This window comes from Artemia sp. Qi Xiang Cuo, chromosome 9 (assembly GCF_049724085.1).
Source record: "Artemia sp. Qi Xiang Cuo chromosome 9, ASM4972408v1, whole genome shotgun sequence".
NCBI classification, from domain to species: domain Eukaryota; kingdom Metazoa; phylum Arthropoda; class Branchiopoda; order Anostraca; family Artemiidae; genus Artemia; species Artemia sp. Qi Xiang Cuo.
Window position 1 is genome coordinate 11,407,239 of NC_142802.1, and position 24,483 is coordinate 11,431,721.

Sequence of the window (24,483 nt, forward strand, 5' to 3'; positions counted from 1 at the left end):
AAAGAATCACATTTTAATTCTGATTTCAAATATATAAGTTTCCTCAAGTTTAATCTTACCCATCAAAAGTTACGTGCCTGAGACAATTTGGCTGATTTTCGAACAAAAGGGGAAAAGACCCCCTAAAAGCTATAGAACCTTAATGAAAATCACACCATCATATTCAGCGTTTCAGAGAACCCTATTGTAGAGGTTTCAAGCTCCTATCTACAAAAATGTGGAATTTTCCATTTTTTGCCAGAAGAAAGATCACGGATGCGTGTTTATTTTTATTTTTTTCTTTTCCCCAGGGGTAATCGTATTGACCCAGTGGTCCTAGAATATCGTAGGAGGGCTCATTGGAACGGAAATTAAAAGTTCTAGCGCCCTTTTTAAGTGACCAAAAAAAGGGGGTTAGGGGGTTATACGGGAGGATCTTTCCACGAAAGAAGTTTTCATGGGGGAAGGGAAATTGCTATGAAGGGGGCGCCGGATTTCCCATCATTATTAAAGAAAAAGATCAGAAATTAAATTAAAAAAAACAAGTTTTTCAACTGAAAGTAAGGAGCAACATCAAAACTTAAAGCAAACAGAAAATACTACGTATATGAGGGGGTTCTCCCCCAAGTCAATACCTCGCTTTTAACGCTACAGTTTTTTTTAGTGCTTTCAACAGAGCTTTCTATTCTTATTAAACGGCCTTTGTGATTCAGGGGCTTATTAATTAAAAATTTTTTTTAACTTTTAACGGAAAGAGCGTAGTATTGACTAAGGGGAGAACCCCCTCATATACGTTAAGAACATATATGTAATAAAAAAAAACAATAAAAAAAAAACAAGCGATACGGCTCAATAGTAATCAAAACTTTTAAAAACAGAATTTTGATGTCAATAATTGTATCAAAAGAATGGGTTTATAATGCTGATTATAAATATATAAATTTTATTCAGTTTAGTATTACTCATCAAAGGCTACGAGCCTGAGAAAGTTTACCTGATTTTTTAAAGAGGGGGGAAACATCCCCTACAAATGAAAGAATTTTAATGAAAATCACACCGTCAGATTCAGCGTATCAGAAAACCCTTTTAGATAGGTTTCAAGCTCATATCTGCAAAAATCTGCAACTTTGTATTTTTTGCCAGAAGAAAAATATACGAATATAGAAGTTCGTTACGTAAGTTAATTTGTAAATTACGTCAGAACCAAATTTAGAGACAGCCATTTAGCAAAAGAAACGTAAAATTTTTATGCAAATTCTGTTTACTTATTCAATGACGGTGAACCAAAATAAAAGCTGCATTAACTAAAAAATGATCAGAAATTAAATAAAAAAAAACAAATAACAAGAAAGAATGTCATCACGAGATTTGCCACAACGATAAAATGTGTTTATACAATTATATATGGGACCGCAGATGGGAAGGGGGGTATAATTTCAAAAAAGTGACCATGATATTCGGAAAAAGTTTAGCATAAAATTGAAAATTCCGGCTCAACCGACCCACCCCACTCCTAAATGCTTAGATATAACCAAAAATGGCTCATTTTTACAGTTTCAAATATTTTGTCAATACCAGCTGTTCATAATCCCATATAAAAAGAGCAACTTTTGTATATAACCTGATATTATGTCAAACCAATGTTTAAGCCAAAGATTTTTTAGTACTTTCATAAGACATATTTATTCTAATTAACGGCCTTTGTGATTAAGGGGTCATTTTTAAAGAATTGGAACAAAATTCGAACTTTAGCTTAAAGAGCAAGGTATTGACTAGGGGGTGAATCCCCTAATATACGTATTAAAAATCTATGAATATAGAAGTTCGTTACCTAAGTTAATTCGTAAGTTACGTATATTTATTACTAATAAAAACGTTCGTAAATAAAATTAAACAAGTTTCGAGAAAGCCATTTAACCAAATAAAAGTAAAATTAATATGCAAATTTTGTTTTAATTATTCATGTACGGTCAGCCAAAATCGAAACCTGCATTGATTCAAAAACGTTCAAAAATGAAATAAAAAAAACAAGTTTTTCTAACTGAAAGTAAGGAACGACGTTAAAACATAAAACGAACAGATATTATTCCGTATATGAAAGGGGCTGTCCCCTCCTCAACGCCTCGGTGTTTACGCTAAAGTTTGGCTTTCTCACAACTCTATTTTTTTTAAAAATAAAAAACTTTAGCGTAAAGAACGAGGCGTTGAGGTGGGGATAGCCTGATTCATATACGGAATAATTTCTGTTCGTTTTAAGTTTTAACGTCGTTTCTTACTTTCAGTTAGAAAACTTTTTTTTTATTTAATGTCAATATAAAACGAACAGAAATTAATTAAAATAAATTTTTCCACAAAATAAGTTTTTCAAAGAAAAGTAAAGAACTCCATTAAACAAAAAATGAGCAAATATAAAATCAAATAATCTACCAAGCGTGAAATTACAACAAATCAGCATCGATAAATAAATGAAACCCAAAACAAACAGAAATAAGAATAAATAACAGTCAAACTCAAAACGAGCAGAAATTAACGTAAGTTGGGCTCAAAACCCCCCATGCCTTCCCAAGGCCAGAACATAATTTGCACTTTACTGAAAAAAATATAATTTTTTTCACTTGGATAACTTTAATAAATCAAATAATATTAACATTTTGATTACTAAATATCAGTATATGTATATTAAACTGACAATGCACATTCATTTGTATTTTTTCAGTAAAGTGCAAATTTTGTTCTGGCCTTGGGAAGGCATAGTTTTTTGCGCCCAACTTTATTTATCGATGCTGATTTGTGGTAGTTTCACGATTGGTAGATTATTTGATTTTATTTTTGTTCATTTTTGTTTAATGGGGTTCTTTACTTTTCTTTGAAAAACTTATTTTGTGGAACAAGTTCTTTTTTTAATTAATCTCTCGAAAGAGCCCTTTCCCTATATTCTAGGACTATCGGTTTGATACGATTACTAACAGAAAAAATAAAATAAAATATACACACATCCAAGATTTTCCGAGATTTTCCTTCCGGCAAAAAATACAAAATTCCATATTTTGTAAATAGGAGCTCTCTGATTGCTAAATATGATGGTATGATTTTCATAAAGATCGCTAGACTTTTTGGGGTGTGTCCTCCTTTTTTGAGAATCAGATCAATTTTCCCGTGCATTTAACTCTTGAAGGGAGACATTAAACGTAATGAATATTGTAATCAGCTTAAAAAGCCATATGATATATCCATTATTATGAAAATTCCTTTTTTAGAGTTTAGAGTCCTATTAGGCCGAGTCGCTCCTTACTTACTGTTCGTTACCACGAACTGTTTCATAAAGGAAAGTACAGAGATACTTAGCCCTATATAAAAGAACATCATTAGTCATTTATTGCAATTGGTGACTAGTTTGTTTTGCCGTTTCTTGACTTTATTAAAGGACTGCGGGCTTTTTTCTATTTTTATTTTATTTTACTATTAATTTTTGCTATTAATTTTTAATATTAAAAGTTGTAATGCGTAGCTTTTTAATTCTCATAAGGAACACTTAAAATAGTTAATCTTAAAACTTCCTTAATACTTCTTTGTAATTTTAGGTGTTGTGCTATCTGGTAACGAATGCAGTCAAATATTGCTGTCACTACTCCTTTCCTATTTTGGAGGACAAGGACACCGACCTCGTTTGCTCGGAATCGGAATGCTTTGCTCGTCCTTAGCCTGTTTTATCGTTGTTGTACCTCACTTATTCTACAGCCCTGACACTGAAGTACCGCTGACTAGTACGTAAATTATAAACCTTTAAAAAGAGAACCTGTTATATTGAGGTTCTCAAAAGAGAACCTCACTTATCACACATCGCTGACACAAAATATCGTTGATAAGTTAGTAAATTATAAACTTCTGAAAAAGATAACCTCTCATTGAGGTTCTCAAAAGAGGACCTCACATATTCTACAGCCCTGACACTGAAACACCGTTGACTATTAAGTAAATTATAAACCTTCACATTATAAGCCTCTCTCAAAATTACCTTTACAGATAAAGTTTGTAAAGGATACGATTTAAAACTCTAAAGCTCTTCGAGAACATACTTTTAGAGCGATTTTTCAGGAATTTGAAGAATAAAAGAGGGAAAGCGAACAGGTATTAAGAAAACGGAGAGGAGTCTTAGCTGAAACCCCAAGGATTTCAACCTCAGTTGGTGATTGTAGCATTAGACAAATTTCGATGCCAAAAAATTAAATTGATTTGACCGTCTGACTTCATAAGTTAGTGAAAGATCTTTAAAAGTAAGGAAAAGATTCATATTTAACTCAAATGGAAATAAAAATGTCTTTTCTTTGTTCTATGTTTTTTTGTGAACTTATTTTTTTTTCATTTGCCTAATGACAAACACTAACCCAACATTTCACCTAAAGAACTCATTTTAAGTGTATAGCTTAAGAGGTAGTAACAGCGTTTTTATTCTGTTTAAGCGCATATAATAGCCTTTTAAGAGTTTTGAACGCGTTAGAGAAAAATCATCACAAAGAAAGTTACAAGACAGGGGTGAAATCCAAATATTTGATTCGTTGGGAAACGTACCTGGCAAGTCGTTATTTAGAAAAATTATAACGAAAAGTCAGAATTCCCATTTTTAACCTCTTTTGTTTTTTATTATCCTGTAACAGGGTTGATGCATAAAATTATTGCAGGAGGTGAGCCTGGAGAATGTTTTCTAAGCGAATGGTCTGACATTTGATTTTGCATTTTCTTTTTGCCGTAACACGTCATATTGCCCCCCCCCACCCCGTACATTGCAAAACACTAAGTTTTTTTTATTTTTGGTATTACCTTGCGGGAGGGGAGGGGGCCCAAACGTTATTAACAAAGAATCTATACCTGTGATCAACAGAGGATCTCCAAAAACCAAGAATATCCATTTTTCAACTGATTTATGTTAAAGTTGATAAAATGGCGTAACGAGTCTGTACTCCACTAACCAGTGAATTTTTTAATTATGATTTTCATTAAACATTTATAATGAAACCATTAGAAATATTACTGATAGTTAACACTTAATGACCGTTCCACGAGACCTACTAAAAAACAGAAGGAAAAAGTTGGCTCACATGTTCTGCTTTTGAGACGTCCTAATTCGCAAATAGAAAAGACCACGGTGACTTTACTAATCACCGATCAACTTTCAAGACAGATGAAAATGCTCAGATAATACACTCCATAAAAGAAAAATACTAAAAGATATACTGATAATTATGTCACTGGATACTACTTTTACGCATAAGGTATTCCACATATATATAAATAAATGCAAGAGGGAGGGGGGAATTAAGAGGTTTTGTTTTTTGAGAGCGATGTATTCGATGTTCGAGAAATGAATGCTTTTTGGAGGTTATGGAAAAATCTTGGAGGAGAGATTCTGCTATTTTAACGTTACCTGTTATGTCTGTATTTACTTAAGACATGACCTATAAAAATTAAATATGCTCCTTTGTGTATTATAGGCTACAATTACGTCTTCATATTTCATATAAAAAATAGAAAGTACTCAGTGATATAAAAAAACAAAGCATCTACCATACTCAAGGCTGTACCCAGAGGGAGGGGGGTTAGGGGGGTTTGAACCCCCCCCCCCCGGAATGTTTGTCTGACTCCTAAAAACGTTACAAAAATGGATGTAAACAAATTGTGTATGCGTTTCTTGATTTTTTTGGTGTAACCCCCCCCCCCCCTGCTCAATTTTTTTTAGTAGCCCCCCCCCTCCCCGAAACAAATCCTGGGTGCGGCCTTGACCATACTTTAATCTTATTAAAACGAAATTCCACACTTTCTCTTTTTTAATTTTTAGACCAGAAGAACCTTAACTTCACTTGCTCTGATTCAAGAGCTCCTACTTCAAATGATTGTGGACAACCTGATTACACAGATTCTATAATGCCATCGATATTTCTCTTCCTTTCACAGTTTGTATCTGGTATAGGAAGCACAATGTTTTACACGCTTGGTATACCTTATCTAGATGACAACACTAAGAAAACAAAAGCGCCCATGCTCATTGGTAAGCGTTTTGCCATAATAAAAAATTGTTAATAGCTTTGCAATTTTACATACTAGAAAGGTGACTTCGAAATTGCTACATAAATTCGTTGGTAGCTTGGCACTCTCTATGCTCCTCAAAGGCCTGCACTGAGTGTATGGATAGGCCTTCAACTGACCGTGTGCACTGACTGCTGTGACTATATGGAAAACTTGGCATGAAAACTCGGAAAAGATTGTACTTAAAGGCGAAGAGTATAGATCAAACAGTTTGTGGTAACGACTAACGAACTGAAAGTAAGGAGAGACCCGGCTCAATACTAACCAAAACTCTAAAAACCAGAATTTTGATACCAATAGATACATAAAAACAATTGGCTTATAATGCTGATTACAAATATTTAAGTTTTATTAAGTTTAGTCTTACCCATTAAAGGCTATGAGCCTAAAAAAATTCGCTTGATTTTCAAAAAAGGGGGAAATGCCCTTTAAAAGTCATAGAATCTTAATGGAAATCATACCATCAAATTCAGCGTATCGAAAATTCCTATTTAATAGGTTTCAAGCTCCTATCTGCAAAAATGTGAAATTTTGTATTTTTGCCAGAAGAAAGACCACGGATGCGTGTTTTTTTTCGCCCCCCCTCCTGGTGTGATCATAACGATCCAATGGTCCAAGAATAACGCGAGAGGGCTCTTTAGAATGGAAATTAAAACTTGTATTGCCCTTTTTAAATTACGAAAAAGATTGGAGGGGAACTAGGCCCCTTCCCCAACCCTCTTTCTTCACAAAATTGTCCGATCAAAATTTTCAGATAACCATTTTGTTCATCATAATTATAAGGCCCAATAATTATACCTTTGGATATAATATGACCCCCTCCCCAGAGACCCAGGGCGGTCTTTAAGTTAAAAAGTTCCCCATTGTTTACACATAGTATCTGCATTGGGAAGTATTTATTATTTTCGCAGGGAGGGAGGGGGGAGTTTTTCTGCTGGCTGCTTCTACATGATAAAATTTTCCATGGTGGGGGGAAGTTTCCAGGGGGTGAACTTATCAGGGGAAATTATACAATGGGGGAATTTGCGAGAATTCCTAAACAAAATTTATTTTTATATGCCTTCTCCTTCTCAATTTTAAGCGTATAAGGGTAATTGTCAGAGGTAAATTCTCACCGGGATTGAATTGTCTAGAGGAGAAAGAGGGGAATTTATCTGTGGCGGTGAGGCCAGATTTCCTGGTATTATTTAAAAAACTTTCAGAAATTAGATAACAAAACAAGTTTTTTCAACTGAAAGTAAGGAGCAACATTAATACTTAAATCGAGCAGAAATTATTATGTATATGAAGGCAAATGCCCCCTCCTCAACACCTTGCTCTTTACGCTAAAGTTTGAATTTTGTCCCAATTCTTTAAGAATGACTCCTGAAACACAAGATTCGTGTAATTATAACAATAAGAATTTTTTTTTAAAGTACTAAAAAACTTTAGCGTAAAGGGCGAGGTGTCGAGGAGGGGGCAATCCCCTTCCTAATTGTAATACTTTCTGTTCGTTGTAAGTATCAATGCGGCCCCTTACTTTCAGTTGAAAAAACTTTTTTCTTTTTTGTTTAGTAACTTATAAGAGTGGAAATTGGTGCTAGCATCGAAAAAAAATATTAACGCTATCTAATGTCTAGCGATACTTGGTATTTATTTAGTGTAACAATAAGAATAATTAATGTAATTAGTGTAATTGGTAAAATTAAGGTAGTAATAAGATAAGGTTCTATTAGCTAGACAACACGTGAGACAGCCACTCGAAAAAAGCAAAACTCAAATAGGCAATACCCAGTAATTCCTATGGGACGTTGAATAAACAAGGGGTTTCCCACTCCGGGAACTATATTTAAACTTCAAGTTTTTGGTGTTTATGGGGGGAAAAGCTACCTAGGTTAGGTATTTAATATATGCTATGCTTTACCCCCACCCCCTAATGTGCAAATATATACACGAAATTTGTTTCTAAACTATTATATTTTCATCATATTTTGTTTTACTTCATTAGCATTAACCAAATTTCACTTTTTTTGTGTTGCCTAGCTAATAGAACAGTACCTAGTAATAATTATCTGATCTCAGTTCCTGACAGAAAAATGACTACAGAGCTTGTAAAAAATGCCAAATGTCGCCTCACGCTAGAATTATGAAGAATGAAGGTTTATTTTGAATGAATACCACGATATTTATATAATGATACAAGGATAGAATCTTTTTGATATTACTATCACATTTATAAAAATTAATGCAGTTAATTGTTTATTGTAAAAATGAAACATGTAAGATTATTGTTTGAAAAATAATCTTCACTGTAAAATATGCCAAAATTATTTGTATTACGCGACATTTTGCATTAGAAATACTATGTCTTGAAAAATCAAAGCTGAAAGAAGAAGTGTCTACATTGATAATGCTGCTATCTAACAGAAAAAAAGATGTTACACTCCTAAAGATTTCTGAGAATGGTGCACTTAATTTCTTTGGAGTATCTCTGTATCAGATTTTGGTAAGCCAATGAAACTATTCGTTGTGTTTTTAAATAATAAAAAAGCCAATAACAGCCAAACTTTCTAAACATAACTGAAAGGCCGTTAAACAAGAACAACAGTTTTTTTTTTATAAAATCACGAAAAAAAAATCTAGCTCTGAAATGAAACATATCATGTTGTTAAAAATAAAACACAATTTTTTTTACTCCTAACGCAGAGCCATCTCAGCCATGCAGAAATAAATTGCTAATGGAGAAGCGCTTCAGAATAGAAAGCGTTCTACGCACTAAAGGAGGGCTCTTGTCTTTTTGGGGCATTACCAAGGCTGAGCCATTGTGATTTTGGAATTTTTGTCTGGTTCCAAACTTTCAGTCAAAATAAGCCTATTTTTGTACAAAAAAAGCCCACTTTCCCGCCCCACGGCCCCCACGCCCATTCCAAAATTCAGCCCACCCCTGACGGCTAAAACAAGCCCACAGGGAGGAAAACAAGCCCATCTGGCAACACAGCGCTAGATAGCGTTGAAAGTTCTTTTCTGTCAACACTAACACCAGTTTTCGATGTTGTAAGTTACCCGCACTCTTATGCTCAGAGGATTATTCCCATGAAAGACGGCATCTATGTAATCTTGTGCACAGGAAGATCGCAGCAATAGAAAATTGTACCTGAAGAAAAGTACACCTAGCTAGATATCGCCAAATGAAGATTGCACCAGGAAACATTTTGTTCTCAAAATTTGCAACCAGGAATATTGCAAAGGTGGAAGGTTCATCTTGTTCTTGCAGCATGATCAGGTGTTTTTATGGCTTATCTGGCATCTGAAATTCAAATGTTACTTGGAAAATTGTTAAATCGTAATCTCCCTATACTCAACGATGAAATGTTGCACTTGGAGGGTTGAACATACGGAATAACTACTTTAGAGTAGACTTTCATTCAATTCAATATATTTTTTTATGCGGCTAATCATTGCGCTACAATGTTTAACCGAACTAAACGTAAAAGGCTTTTATTGAGTAGTTACTACTAGTTGTTTTAGCAATGCTGCATTTAGCTTATTAAAAATGTCATCTTTGGTTCTTATACAGATTAAAAACGTGATTGTGGAAGGTCTGTTATCTCCACAATTCTAAAATTATAAAGGGCTGTGGGGGTATCTTTGCGGAGGGCAGGGAGGCTGCGTTGTTAACTTATCTGTTTGTTGAATTGTAGTCGAAAACATAAATAATTTGTATTTTTGAACATCTTCCTCGGATTTAGTAATTTTCATGAACAAATTCAAATTTAAGTGAAAGTAACCTCCTTATATACACATTGAGTTTTTGGTAGTAAGGGAGGACAAATTAAAAAAAAAGAGGGGTAAAAAATCAGCAAGAAATAAGCGCAAAATATATACTACTAACAACTAAAGAAAATATAGCTTTCCTTAGAAGGAATTATTGTCTTTGAGGATTAACAGATTATTAATATTTGATTTTTACAAACAAAATCTGTTGTGAAATAAAAATAATTAATTTTGCTTTTTTGTGCTCTCAGTCGAATGTTAAAACATTGACAAAAATGCAGTACCGTCCTATAAACTTCATATTTTTACAACAACAAAAGATTAATCTTAAATAATTGTGGTTTTAATGTATAAGTAGACTTAAGTTGTATTCAAGGGGCAGCATTTGCTACTGCTACCCCACAGAAAAAAAGGGAAAAACAACTTAAAAAAAAATTGTGATTTAGGAAAACTATAAGGCTATTAAGGATTAAAAAATGTTTTTGAAATTACAATCAAGAAAATTAATGTTGAAGGACTCACATTCTTAAAACGTCCTGTTAGCTCTTTGAAAGTTTCCTGTTGGTTTTAAAATTTTCTTTTTAATGTCACAACTCACAGTAGGCTACTGGATTTTATCGTGGATCGGTTATGCCACTAGTCGTGCTGTTATTAATTGTACATTATTGACTTGGTAATATGATCTAAGTTCACATTTCGTTTGAAAGGTCTGCAGAGGTGGGTTCACGGAAATATTCATCAAGTAGAGTCAGAGCCATAAGAAAAAGGGCTAATCATGCAGGTTTTTTTTTAATCATTTTCTTCCTTTTATACGGTAATTCTTCCTCACAGTGTTTATTATTCAGGGTTTTAATCCTATTTTAGCATACACTTATTTCTCTTTCTGTTTTTTTTGTTGCATGAAAATTGTAATCCTTCTCTAGGAATCACTTCCTGCTTGTGACTCTTTGGTCCAACGCTTGGATTTTTACTGGCTGCGGCTTGTCTTAAATTGTATGTCAATGTGACCGATCAACCGTTTTTTGGTACTACTGACCCACGTTGGATTGGAGCCTGGTGGCTTGGTAAGTATTTCTCCGTTCTCTCCCCCCTCTCTGTTTTCTTTCTTCCCATATACTCGTATATTTCTCTTTATATCTCTTTTTCTTTCTGTCTTTCTCATGTTTTCTCCCTCCTGCCTTGCTTTGTTTGAAATAATAAATATCAATTCAATAATAAAAAACAAAGAAATCAGACACCCATTTAAAATCGCTGAACAAACACAAAAACAACTGTTGTTCTACTGCATTAAATGCCAGTGGATTTAATGTTTAGCCCCCTTTTGGTTCAGCCAGAGGGTAAACTACTAGGAATGCTCACTGCTTTAATCTGCTTCATCAAAAAACTTAATGGATTTAAGCGTCAAAATGTAGCCTTCTATTATCTAGTATGATAAATTAAGGTGCAAACTTTAATTTTTTCGATAACACTCTTGTTCCATAATTACCAAGTATGTGAAGTTATAGAATTTACAATTTTATATAGGATATATGAAGTATGGGCGCTAATAGTGGTGCTCGCCTGAAAAATTCCCTTAACAATTTATCTGGACTCTACAAGCATTTTCAGGCTTTGTTTTGTTTATTGTTTTTTTTTCTTTTTTTTTGGAAAAATCAAAGTTTCAGCAGATTGTACTATACAATACCCGACTGCCATAAAAATAATATTTCCATTTAAAAATATTTAATTTTAAACTTATGCTCCAGACTTAAGGAAACACACTTTCTTTTAAATTTATCCTTATTCTAAAGATTTTGGGGGTGGCTCAACCTTCCATAACGGTAGCTTATTTAGACCAGATTACGAGCTACTACGTAGATGGGAGATTTAGCCTACATTTTAATCTTAACTCCCGTATGTGTGGATTCATCTCACCAGACAAGAATAAAAAAATAAGTATAAATCCTTTAGTGTGGTACTTAAAACTTAAAAAATCCTGAAATTATCTTTTGAATTTTTGTGTACACTAGCAGTTAATGTCACTTGCGATGCTCGGTGAACATGGTAAGCTGTAGTTGACTATGGTACGTACTTTCAAGTGAAAATAGTAAAAACAACCGAGCTAAATGCATGGAAATTTTGGAGGTTGGAACAACTATTGTAAATTATGGTAGCTGAATTTACAATTCATAATATAAATTATTAAAAATTATCACAGGCTTTTGAAATGAGATGAATAACTTCAAAAAAATAAGAGCCAGATCGCCTTGATAGGTAATACCCAAGTAATTAAGTATGTACTGAGGGATACTTGCCTTCCTCCTGAAGTTCTGAGATTTTCTGATTTTTTATGCTAAATTTTCTATATATATCTCAAACAGTGGCCAAAGCTCTACGAAAATTTTAGTTTAGTCGTGCTTTTTAGGGTAATAATGAGAAAATGGCTGAGATATTTTGGACACGTTCTGCGAGTGACAGATGAAATATTGCCAAGGGTCACTCTTGTTGGCCACCCTTTTAGGACCAATAAAATCAGTTCGTCCCCAAATGGAGTGGGAGGATGCCCTAAGGAAAGGTTCAAGGGGAATTGGAACTTCTTGGGAGGGTGTAAAGAGGGAGCCTTTAAATAGACTAGGATGGAAGAGGGGCGTCCGAAGCTGTTTAGGGGTCAGGCGGCTTGGTGTCCCAGTTAGTTGTTAGTAGGAGTAGTAGTTGTAGTAGAAGTAGTATATTTTCTCCACTATTTTACAGCTTATACCAGTTCAAAGTTATTTCCCACTGATCACTAAAGAAATTCAATTGAAGTGCACTGTAAATACAAGTCATATTCTAAATGACAGTAAATAAAATACTTCTAGGTTTCATTGCTATGGGGCTTCTTCTTATTCCTGCTGCAGTGATGATTTCTTGTTTTCCCAGAAGACTGCCCAGGAAGCAGACACGAATTTCACCCTCAGGCTTATATAGACAAATATCTCGTCAATCTTCTTCTAAAAGTAATTCCCCTGCTGACTCTGAAGCACCTAAACTGAAAGGTAAGACTAGAAATATGTTCCATCTATAGTTCACAAGTTGCAATAAAACTTTGTTGAGGCATGTGGTTTTCTGTTTTTTGTTGTTGTATTTTCCGTTTTTACTTATATGACTCTTAGGTAGGCCATAGGTTGGCAAATTCCATTGTTGTATTATTATTCTGTAAAATTTATTCCTCTTATTCTTTTATAAGGACTGAAACTAAGAGTTCCATTAAATGTTTTAACTGAGGTTAGTTACAATTACCAGATTCGAATCAAAAGTTTCATTTGTTGTTATCTTCCTTGACTACTCTTTCTTATTTATTTTTTTCGACTATATACTTTCTTTTAATTTACACTTTAAAGGCAATAGAAAGTACATTCCGTAAAATATATAGTTCCTTTTTGTTGGCTATGCTTTGTTACAATTACCAAATTTGGATCCAAAGTCTTGTTTGTTGTTTTCTTTCTCGAGTAACTCTTTTGATTTTTTTTTGTATGACCATCCACTTTTATTTTATTTTATACTTTAATACCCATGTAATAATAATTTCTCAGACAACGTTATAATTGTTTTCTTTTGAAGAGACTGGAAGTAAAGGGTCCGTCAAGTGTTTCAGCCTCGTTTGTAACCAGTGCTAGATCTAATAACAAATCTTGCTTACTAATATCGACTATCCCCTCTCCATTTTTCTATTGCTAATTTAAGAGCAACCCTTTAAAAAGGGAACATGAATGATTAGGCTTTTGCAAAATCTCATAGCTCTCTTTCACAATGGAAAAGATCCATATTTGCTATAAGCCCCTGATGAGCGAACATTGGTGCAAATTTTTTTTCAAAATTTTCACAGCTATCTTTTACGTCTGAGATGATACGGGCTTGGTTCAACCTCTTTGTAAGGGAACATTAGTGATACAATTTTACAAATAACACATTTTTGCAATCGAGAAAACCCAAATTGGGTACATTCCCTAATAAGAGTACCAGGGTGTTAAGACTTTTGTAAATTCTCATGGCACTCTTTTATCTGAGAGATTCATATTTGTACAACCTCTAAATAAAAAAAAATGGCTATATTTTTTGCATTTTCTCACAAAAGTGTAACACACCATGATTGATACAATATCCTAATAAGAGCGAATAATAATAGGGCTGCTGCAAATAACATATTTCTGCTCCTGAGGAGATCCCTGCTTTGCATAATCTCTAATTTTAGACCCATAGTGATTAGGTTTTCTAAATTCTCATAACACTCTTCCATGTCAGAGAAGATACATTCCTGGAACAACCTCTTAATAAGTAGAATGTTACATGTTTTTTTTACCTCTTTCGTAACCTCTTTCTAGCGAGAGGTTATGGTCATATTTTCAACTAAGGGATTGTGTTACGCATTGTTCAGAACATGGTCAGTGATTCACTGCCTTTGTTAAAGTATACAGACAATGAAGCTAAAAAATAAGGTAGCTTCAACTTCAAGTGAAGTATCATATGCATCTTACTCCAAGAAGCATGATATATAACACAAATTAAGGTCACTTATTCAAGTTCGGCCTTTAAACAAGGTGAGTTGTATCAAAAATATAAGAAATTAAATGATAAAACAGTAAAAATGTTAAATTCATTTAGATAGACCTAAAATATCACCCTCCCTTCGTTGTAACTGCTTGTATGCTGAAATCCTACCTGATACAGCATTTATTATATTGATGCAGATAATTTTTGCTATTATTGAACTACCGACAACGTCTTTTACTCTGCTTCATTGTTTTTTCTTTTCGTTTGGTCTATATAAAGCCACCTAAAGTTGTCGACCCTTTGAGAAAGGTGTCTCCTTCCCTAACTTAGGTACAGTTGATTTTTGGGATAATTTTGCTTATAGGATGAAAATCCTAAAAAAATATGTACAATTATATTGCCCATTCAATACTCTTTCTGAATACAATAATCACTGCTGCCACAACCAGATACGCCTCTTCCAATTTGGCAAGATATTGCCCTAGGCCAAATTTTACTGATTTTGTGAGCTTGCCCTTATTTTCAAGGTTTTTTCTTATCAACAGCTGGTTCATAATGCCAAATAACGCCACAGTTAGAAGCCAAATAACGGGCACAGTTAGAAGGGAGCTGGGACGCAAATTTGACGGCTGTGATTATCATACTTGAGAGAAAATTGAATGAGAAATCGAACAGCATTTCTCTTAGTTTTTCTACCTGATTTGTATCCTATAAGTGAAATTAATTTACTTTCCTGCGGTTTTTCTTACATATAACAACTTACAACTTTTTTCTGTCAAACAAAAAAAAATAGCCAGATTCTAGGCACTCTCACTCTCTTATAGTCTCAATCAAACTCTCACTCTCTCACTCACATATAAACACTCATCTGTGGCTATCCAGAAAATTCAGGATTTCTGATTTTTAGATAGAGGGCTATGAAACCTCTAGTTTAGGGTTTCAGAAATGTTGAATTTGAACAATTGGATTTTTACCAAAATTTTCCTTTTTTGGAGGAAATTTTTTATTCACAGTTGTAAATTTTTTGTGCATTTTGAGCATTAAACTCAAATTATTTTTCTTAATTTTAAAGCCATTTTGGGAAAGCCTTCTGCCCTTAGCCTATTATACTTTAAAGAAGTCACTCCTGTCCAAAATATTATATTATCTTTTTTCAGATTTTCCCAATGCCATGAAGCGGCTATTGACAAATAAACCCTTGATGTGGAATAATGTCAACAATGTCTTTACAGTTTTTGCAATATCTGGCTACATAACCTTTCTACCCAAATATATGCAAGCTCAGTTTCAACTCAGTGCATCAAATGCTAGCATTGTGAACGGTACTTTATTTATTAAGTTAACCTATTTAGTTATTTTAGAACATTATGGATGTTTTGAAAAAACAAAAACAATAATCTTTTCTTTAATGAAATTTACAATTTACAGAAACTTGTGTTAATATTACTGCAGTTCTTCCGCCAGAACGCACCAAAACATTTAGATTTTCATAAGACTGTGCACTTTAGTTATTTTTGCTTATTGGACTTCAACATATCATGAAAATAGATCATTAAAGTTTTCATTATAAAGAAGAAATTGAGGAAGAAAAAGGAAATTTTTTCAAACTTAGTAGGGCAAGGGTACATGGAGGACGAATTCTTCTGGTCCATTTTCAAAAAGATCCAGTTAAAACTCATCCAAATTAATTTTTTTCTGAACAATCAAACACCAAATACACTCTACCCAAACATAAGAAATCAATAAAACTTTCACATATCATTAAAATAGATCATTAAAGTTTTATTATAAATAATAAATTGTGTAATAAAAAGTTTTTTTTTTTCAAACTTAGGAGGGACCGGGTACAATTCATCCAGTTACAACTCATCCAAATCAATTTTTTCTGAACAAACAAACACCAAATATATTCTACCCAAATATATGCAATCTCAGTTTCAGCATAGCGTACCAAATGTTAGCATTGTGAACGGTAATTTACGCAACAAGTTGTTTTATTTCAATAGTTTACGACTGCATCCGTGTTACATAAACATCCATCAAGTAACATTAGTTGCTTATTATTATTTGTCTGTAACGCTTGGGTTACTATGTTATGTATGGGTGGTTATTGAGTTTAGCCGAAACCATTTTGTGATAAATGGTAAAGCGCCAAAATACAAAATAATGTCACTTAACCAAATTAGTGTCGCTGTTTAGTTTAAAATTGACTGAGCAACAAACTAAATATTGTACCAGAAAAGGTTAAGTAAATAGGGAAAAAACTGACAAATAGTTTTTTTTTGTATATTGAAGAAAATATAACTTGTTTTTATTTATGCAATCCAATATTACAATTCAAATACGTGTTTGGTGTAACTCTGGCTATGTACTAGCAGCACCAAATGGATAACGAGCTCGGATACCAAAATCAACTTTCGAATTTTTTATTTTTTATGAGACTTTTGGTGTTAGTTTCGAAACTTTTTTTTTAAAGTTTTAATAGCAGTGATGTTGTTTATATTAAAATAATGTATTTGACAACACTGGCAAAATTCTTCTGACCACTGCTACCGGATCAATTGTGTTTTTCTCTTTTTTTTCTTTATTATGGCTTAGGTGCTTGCCTGTCTGTTACATATAATGGCTTTGAAGATACGTAGTTTTATCATGAATGTATGTAAAGTTTATCAGCCTCGAACTCATCCTTAGCAAAATAGTGATAACCTTCAAAGCAATGCACATCTTTTACCCTGAAGCTAGCACTACCCATGGTTTCTGCCTGCATATTCACCTTGTAGCTGGAATACATTGAGTTCTGAGTTCTATTTTTTTTATCCTCAGAAAAATAGTGATCACTTTCAAAGAAAAGTGTAGCTTCTACTCAGAAGATGATAACACCCGTGGCGTCTACCTGAAGCTTTTACCTTATAGCTGGTGCAATTTTACATCTAAAGTTACGAAATTGCCTGACAGAGGTTCCAGAAAAAGAGGATTGCCTGAAAATTGAATGATCTTAAACTCTTCCGTAAAAAATAGTGATACCCTGCAAAGGAAGTATAAATTCTACCCTGTAGCTGACATGAAAATATTTCTGATGATCCTAAATGACCTCATAGGGGTAAGAAAAGTTGAATGACCTGTAAACCTATCCTTAGGAAATGGGTGATGAACCTCAATTTGAGTATAGCTCCTACCTTATATCTGGTACTTATGAAACGAAAATATAGCAAGTTCAATAGATATCCCTGTCTAACTGATCAGAGTCTAGCAGAGCAGTGCCTATGGTTGGGTCTGGATCATAATATTTCGTAACTACCATTATTTAATAACAGTAGCTACAATGGATAATCAACTCAACTTAAAGCACACAGAAATTACCTTAAAATTTAATATGTAAGAAAAAAAATGTTCCCTTTCTTTTGACAATTTTTTTGAAAAAGTTACGAGAGGTTATAATTGTTTAATTCAGCATCGGAATCAATGCGACTATTTGTATGATGTAGCCCCGACCTAATATTGTTCATCTAAGTAGAACCTGTTTCTCTAACGCTCCATCCTAATGGAATATACCTAAATATGATAAAAATATAATACTTCAGAAACAGATTTGAACTATATATTTGCACATTAGAGGGAGGGGGGGCAAATTAAAGCGGGTCTACATGCCTAATGTGTTATGTAAAATTATTCTGCATATTATGAAGTAAGAATTGTTTTATAATTTCACACTGTCCAAATACTTTTAGCCCCCCCTCCCCTAATGTGAAAATATATAACCCATATATTTCCCATCTATTCTGTCAATTCTCTTTGTCTTGTCTCACGCTAAGCTGAAAGAAACTAACAAAAATGTCAGTTCTACAATACATCAATGTAAGAATAACTTGAGTGGTCGGGGCTGTATCATACAAGTGCCTCCATGCGGATTAGTGTCTTCTGGAACCAGGAGTAAATCAACATCAGCATTCAATAAAGCAAACTTTTTAAACCAAAGAAGGTTAAGCATGATTTAAATAGTAAATAGATTTCGACCACAAAGTTATACACAGTCAATAGGAAATACCTGTTCAATCCACCTATAGATTTGTGAAACCATCCCCTCTCTCCTTGAGCATGTGGTGAGAGATTATTTAGAATTTTCTGGATTCCTTAACACCATTTTAAACATCTGAAAATATAAACGGAAAAATAAGATAGCTTTATATAGATAGGTAACTATGTTTTTTTTTAATCCCCTGACAGTTTTTGGTTTTGCTATCTACCGAGAAGAATTAGGCAGTTTTATTCTTAATTATACACAACACTGAAAGCACGAATAATTGATACTCAATCGTTATTGTTAGAACTCAATAGCTTATTAATAATGTAGCCGTCGGATCGCCAGAAGATCGACCGAACGCCGCCGACGAGATCCCTGGTCGAACGCCGCCACCGCGCCGCAGGCACGCCACCGCCGGCAGAGGCGGCGGCGTTCGGTCGACTTTAAATTATTTTTGCGGCAATTCTTTAATGCGTCAACCACAAAGTCGGAGCTTCTCCTTATCGTGTGGTTTAGTATTTCAACTTTCCTGATTAGAAATCAAGCAGGGCTTGCACTATCCCCGAATTTTCAGGTATTTCCCCAAAAATCTATGCGTCACCCCGAAAAAAAATTTGATTCTCCGAATCCCAGAAAATCACGCAATTACGGTGCCATAATTCTTCACTACTCTCTTGTTCATTAATTTTCGTCTCTTTTGTTACTTTACATAAAAACCAGATAGATGCAATATGCAATTGCAAATATTGCGTTATACACAGTTCTTCATATGTTGACAAAAAAAAGTATCGTCTGTATGAAATGAGTTTAAATAACTTTGAATGCAATTTCTCACTCGCTATTTTTTACAGTATTAATTTTCAGGAAATTTAACTTCCAAACCAAGTAAAATTATTGAATTCATTCATAACAATACAGCCTTGACTGTCTGTTGGATTTCGAAATTCATTACCGACATACTGTTTCTGCTGCTGCAGCGCAAGTTTGCCGATGTTTTTTTCTTGCTATTTTTAGATAAGATTTTCTTAATGTTTAATGCTCAATTATTGAATGCCTGATAGAAAATACAATCTTATTTCTGGAACATTTTTACCCCCTCCCCCCCCCCCAAAAAAAAACAACCTTCGATTGAGACAAAATTTAGCTATAGACTAAGCTATGTACAAGGTTGGGGAACTAAGATTGAACCGGAAGTTACCCCAAAAATTATGATTCATAAATAACTTGTAAATTATTGCCTATAGGGGGGGATAGGGGACTACTATTTTTAAATGATAATACTTTCATTTTTTTTTATTGAAAGCAGGGATGCCAAAAAGATAATTATTTTTTTCATTTAAAGTGGAGACAGAAGAAAATAATATCAAATTCCCTGGGAAACCATTGAAATATTTTGATAGACCCAGGGTCCCCCATTAAGACTTGTTCATTGTCTTGGGTATTTTGTGATTTCTCATAGGCTACTGGCCTGATTTGGCTTTTGTGTGTGCTCCCTTTTAATTAGATTCTTTGGATCTTATGGAATGCCATGGTGAATCTATAGCTCATTTTCACAATAATTTGAGGTATATCTGAATAATTTCGACATTTTTTTTGTTGTCTTTGTACCCATTTACTCATACCCTCAATTTTTTTTTCAAGGAACACTAAGCTGTTTAACGTTATTTTGCAGGTTCGTTTGAACCATATAGTGACCTAGTTAATTATTAAGTAAATTATGTTTCTAATGAAAGCTGAGACGGTATCCTATCAAGAAGGTATCCAGATGGGGGGGGGGGGTAGGGATGCATTATATTTAAATGATAATAGCTCGAAATTTTATTTATTGAAAGCAGGGATCCCAAAAAGTTGATTTTTTAAATTTAAAGCAGAGACGGCATCCTATCAAGGTGGAATCCAGAGGGGGGGGGAGGGGGTATTGAGCTATCATATTTAAATGATAATACCTCGATTTTTGTTTTAGCAGGGGTGCCAATAAGTTAATTATTTTTTTTATTTAAAGCAGAGATGGCATCCTATCAAAAGGGCATCCAGAAGGGGGGGGCCTAGGGATCTATTACGTTTAAGTGATATTTCCTTGATTTTTTTTATTGAAAGCAGGGATGCCTTAATGTTGAAAAGTTGACAATATTGACACGATTTTCATTAGTAAAAGTTGATACAGTACTTGCATGGTTTTATCGTTCAAAGAGAAAGGGACATATGCGTCCAATCCGTTTTTTTTTCTTATTGATGAAATGGGTTTACTTTGAAAACATTCATTCGTAAATACCAGGCAGATTCACACTAAAATGAATTGCTGTGACGAAAGTGATATTGACATTCCCACCTAATATTGCGCTCGAGTAACAATGGCGCCCTTGGTCCAGTGCCCAAGTTACATTAAAAGGCCAGGTCATAATAAAAGCTTTCAATTTGGCAGGTTCAAGGAGGAGCCTTTGAAGTCTTATGACCTCAGGGTACTAGATGTTGCAACGTTCTTACGTATACAGTGGTTTACGTATACAGTGGTTTAGAAAATTCGATCACCCCACAAATGATTACCAAAAATATGCACAAATGTAACATTTGGAATATTATAACACCTTTTTCAAAACTTTCAAGAAAAGCAAAAAAGTCTAAATATGCCTAACTACGCTTGAAAACTATTTTAAAAAGAAACTCTTTGGGGATTTCCATGGAAATGACCATAGCAGAAGCTTTGAACCTGGGTGGGGATCAAAGAGGAGTCTTTGTGTATTTTGACCACAGGTGACTTATTGTTGCGACTTTCTTAAATTTGGTAATTCTTGTGAGCATTTGGAAATCAAAGCATAAACTCAATAACTGATACTAAGTGTCCTAACATTTTACTTGGATTAAAAGTGACGAACTAGGATGAAAATTTCAACACCTTCTTGGAGCTATTTCAGTCTGCATATTATTTCATTTAATTCCACTTAAAACGGATGAGCTTTTCATTTTTTACCTAAGAAAATATCTGGCACTTCATTTTTCTTCATAGCGAATAAACTATTAAGTGTTTTTTGTGTCATTGTAATTGAAGTGTTCTCACATGAAGTGTTCATCATGTATTTTTCAATTTGATAAATTTACTCCTTTTAGATGCAGTTTATAAATTGACAGATGTTAGGTATTTATCAGTTTATAATTTGGAATGAATCCTCAAAAGAAAAATGAATAATATCCAAAAGAACAGCCAAAAGCAATGAAAAAGCAGCAGTTCAGTCTTAGTCTACATGGCATATATTCTATAAAAAAGCCAAAAAAACTCTAAAATGCATTTTTTTAAATTGTTATTAAAAACCAGTTTTTAATACAATAAGGCTTCTTTGGAATCCAAAAGAGCCAAAAAAAATCAATATCAAAGTCGCCCATTTCAAATGTTTTAAAGGTGACAAAACAGATATAGGCAAAGGACATTATGAAAAAATTAAGCTTCTAAGTTCAAAGTTATATTCAAAGTTTTTACCCAGATAACTGACGAATTTTTTGATACGGTATTTGAAGTTTTATATGCAGTAATGCTCGATGAAAAAAACTACTAATTTTGAGAAAGACTGATAAAAACATTAATGTCTGCAGTCAACATTGATGGCGCCGGCGGTGCGCCGCCGACATCTTACCGGCGGCGTGCCGCTGACGTCTTACCGGTGGCGCGGCGGGGCGCGCTGTTTTTGGCCCCACCGTCGCCGGTCTTCCCTCATCGGCGCGGCACCGGGGTTTAAATGTAGTCACATTAAAACATATCCAGATGACATGAGATGTAATCTCATCATCATCATTCCGCATTTCTCTTATTCCCTAGAAAAGCAATTATTAGTAGACTTTTTTTCATCCAGAAGACAACCGTACCATCTAAGCCACTACTTGATTGCCCACTTACTGATAAGGATCGCAATAGGTTCATAAAGACCCATATTGGCACCTTATAATCAACCTGTATTCTTTACGTCATCCTTCAATGACGGCTTTGTCTCTTTTTTTTGTACTATACCATTCTCTTGTTATTGCAGTATCCATAATTCTTCGCTTTTGTGCTAATAATCATCCGTGTAGGTTGAAATACGCTGGGCTTTTGAACTTTTCCCACTTGTTCCTAACCTGAGAGGAAATGGGTTGTACTATTTCTTTGTCAATTTGAAAATGCTCACCAAAAGTCATACCCAATCTACCCAAACCACTCCCTAATAGTGCACATTGTGAATGGGATCAACCCACATTGTTTAACTGGTTAGCTGCAACCAGTAGCTTCCATTAAGCCATATTCCTAATATTATACTTGAACATCACGACTGAAAGTTTCTACTGGTATCTTTCTCTTCGATCCTTAGCATCCAGCACTTATCCATACCAGTAATAGGAAAGGTAATCAAACAGTTCGTGGTAACGAACTGTAAGTAAGGAGCGAGCCGACTCAATAGTAACCGAAACTCTAAAAAACGGAACTTTTATATCAATAGATACATCAAAAGAATAAGATTTTTATGCGAATTTCAAATATATTAGTTTCATCAAGTTTAGTATTACCTATCAAAAGTTATGGTCCTGAGAAAATTTGCCTTGTTTTCAAAAAAAGGGGAAATACTCCATAAAAGTGATAGAACTTTAATGAAAATCACACCGTCAGATTAAGTGTATCAGAGAACCCTACTACAGAAGTTTTAAGCTCCTGTCTGCAAAAATGTGGAATTTTGTATTTTTTTGCCAGAAGAAAGATCACGGACGCGTGTTTATTTGTTTTTTTGTTCGTTTGTGTGTTTTTTTATTCCAGGGGTGATTGTATCGACCCAGTGGTCCCAAAACATCTTGGGAGGGCGCATTTAAACTGAACTTAAAATTTCTAGTGCTCTTTTTAAGTGACCAAAAAATGGAGGGCAACTAGGCCCCCTCCTACGCTCATTTTTTCCCAAAGTCACCCGATCAAAATTTTGAGATAGCTATTTTGTTCAGCATGGTAAAAAAATACAGTAACTATGTCTTTGAGGATGACTTAATCCCCCACAGTCCCCGGGGGAAGGTCTACAAGTTACGAACTTTGCCCAATGTTTGCACATGGTATTGGTTATCGGGAAGTATACAGAAGTTTTTAGGAGGGATTTTTTCTGGCAGTTGGGGATGGGAGGGGGGACGGGTGTTACGTGGGAAGATCTTTCCATGGAGGAAGTTTTCATGGGGGAAGTGTCATTGCTATGAAGGGGACGCCGGATTTCCCCAGTATTATTTAAAAAACGATCAGAAATTAAATAAAAAAATCAACTGAAAGTAAGGAGCAACATCAAAATTTTCAACGGATAGAAATTATTACGTATATGATTGGGTTCATACCCTAGTCATTACCTCGCTCTTTACGCTAAAGTTTTTTTGTACTTTCATCAGAGCTATTTATTCTAGTTAACGGCCTTTGTGAGTAATGGGTCATTCTTATAGAATTGGAACAAAATTTGAACTTTAGCATAAAGAGCGAGGTATTGACTAGGGGGCGAACCCCCTAATATACGTAATAAGAATATACGAATATAGAAGTTTGTTGCGTAAGTTAATGCGCAAGTTACGTTTCGAGTAAACCATTTAGCCAAAAAAAGGTAAAATTAATATGCAAATTTCGTTATAATTATTCATGTGCGGTTAGCCACAATCAAAGCTGCATTAATTCAAAAACGTTCAGAAATTAAATAAAAAAATAAGTTTTTTTTAACTCAAAGTAAGGACCGACATTAAAACTTAAAACAAACAGAAATTATTCCGTATATGAAAGGGGCTGATAACTCCTCAACGCCTCGCTCTTTACGCTAAAGTTTGACTGTGTCTCATAACTTTATTTTTTAAAACAATAGAAAAATTTAGCGTAAAGAGCGAGGCATTGAGGAGGGGACCGTCCCTTTCATATACGGAATAATTTCTGTTTGTTGTAAGTTTTAATGTAGCTCCTTACTTTCAGTTAATTTTTTTTTATCTAATAAGAGTAAGGGGGGTAATTACAGAGGCATTGACTTTTTACTGAAGAAGTAAAAACGTGATTTTTACTGAAGAAGTATATCTAATTAATTTTTTCTTTTTTTTTAGGCAAAAATTAGTTTGTATTGACTCGGAATTTCGTGAATTTTTTTTTTAAAGAATGAAATCGTCATGACATATCA

General features: G+C 34.1%; 1 protein-coding gene across 1 annotated transcript in view; it reads left to right on the top strand.

Moving 5' to 3' along the window:
- The window catches only part of LOC148948303 (solute carrier organic anion transporter family member 74D-like), a 93,642-nt gene that overhangs the window by 14,579 nt on the left and 54,580 nt on the right, over positions 1 to 24,483 (top strand). Inside the window, 5 exon segments of the mRNA XM_089094284.1 lie at positions 3,561 to 3,743; positions 5,813 to 6,022; positions 10,737 to 10,877; positions 12,651 to 12,827; positions 15,480 to 15,644. Coding sequence (XP_088950410.1) covers positions 3,561 to 3,743; positions 5,813 to 6,022; positions 10,737 to 10,877; positions 12,651 to 12,827; positions 15,480 to 15,644 — 876 coding nt within the window.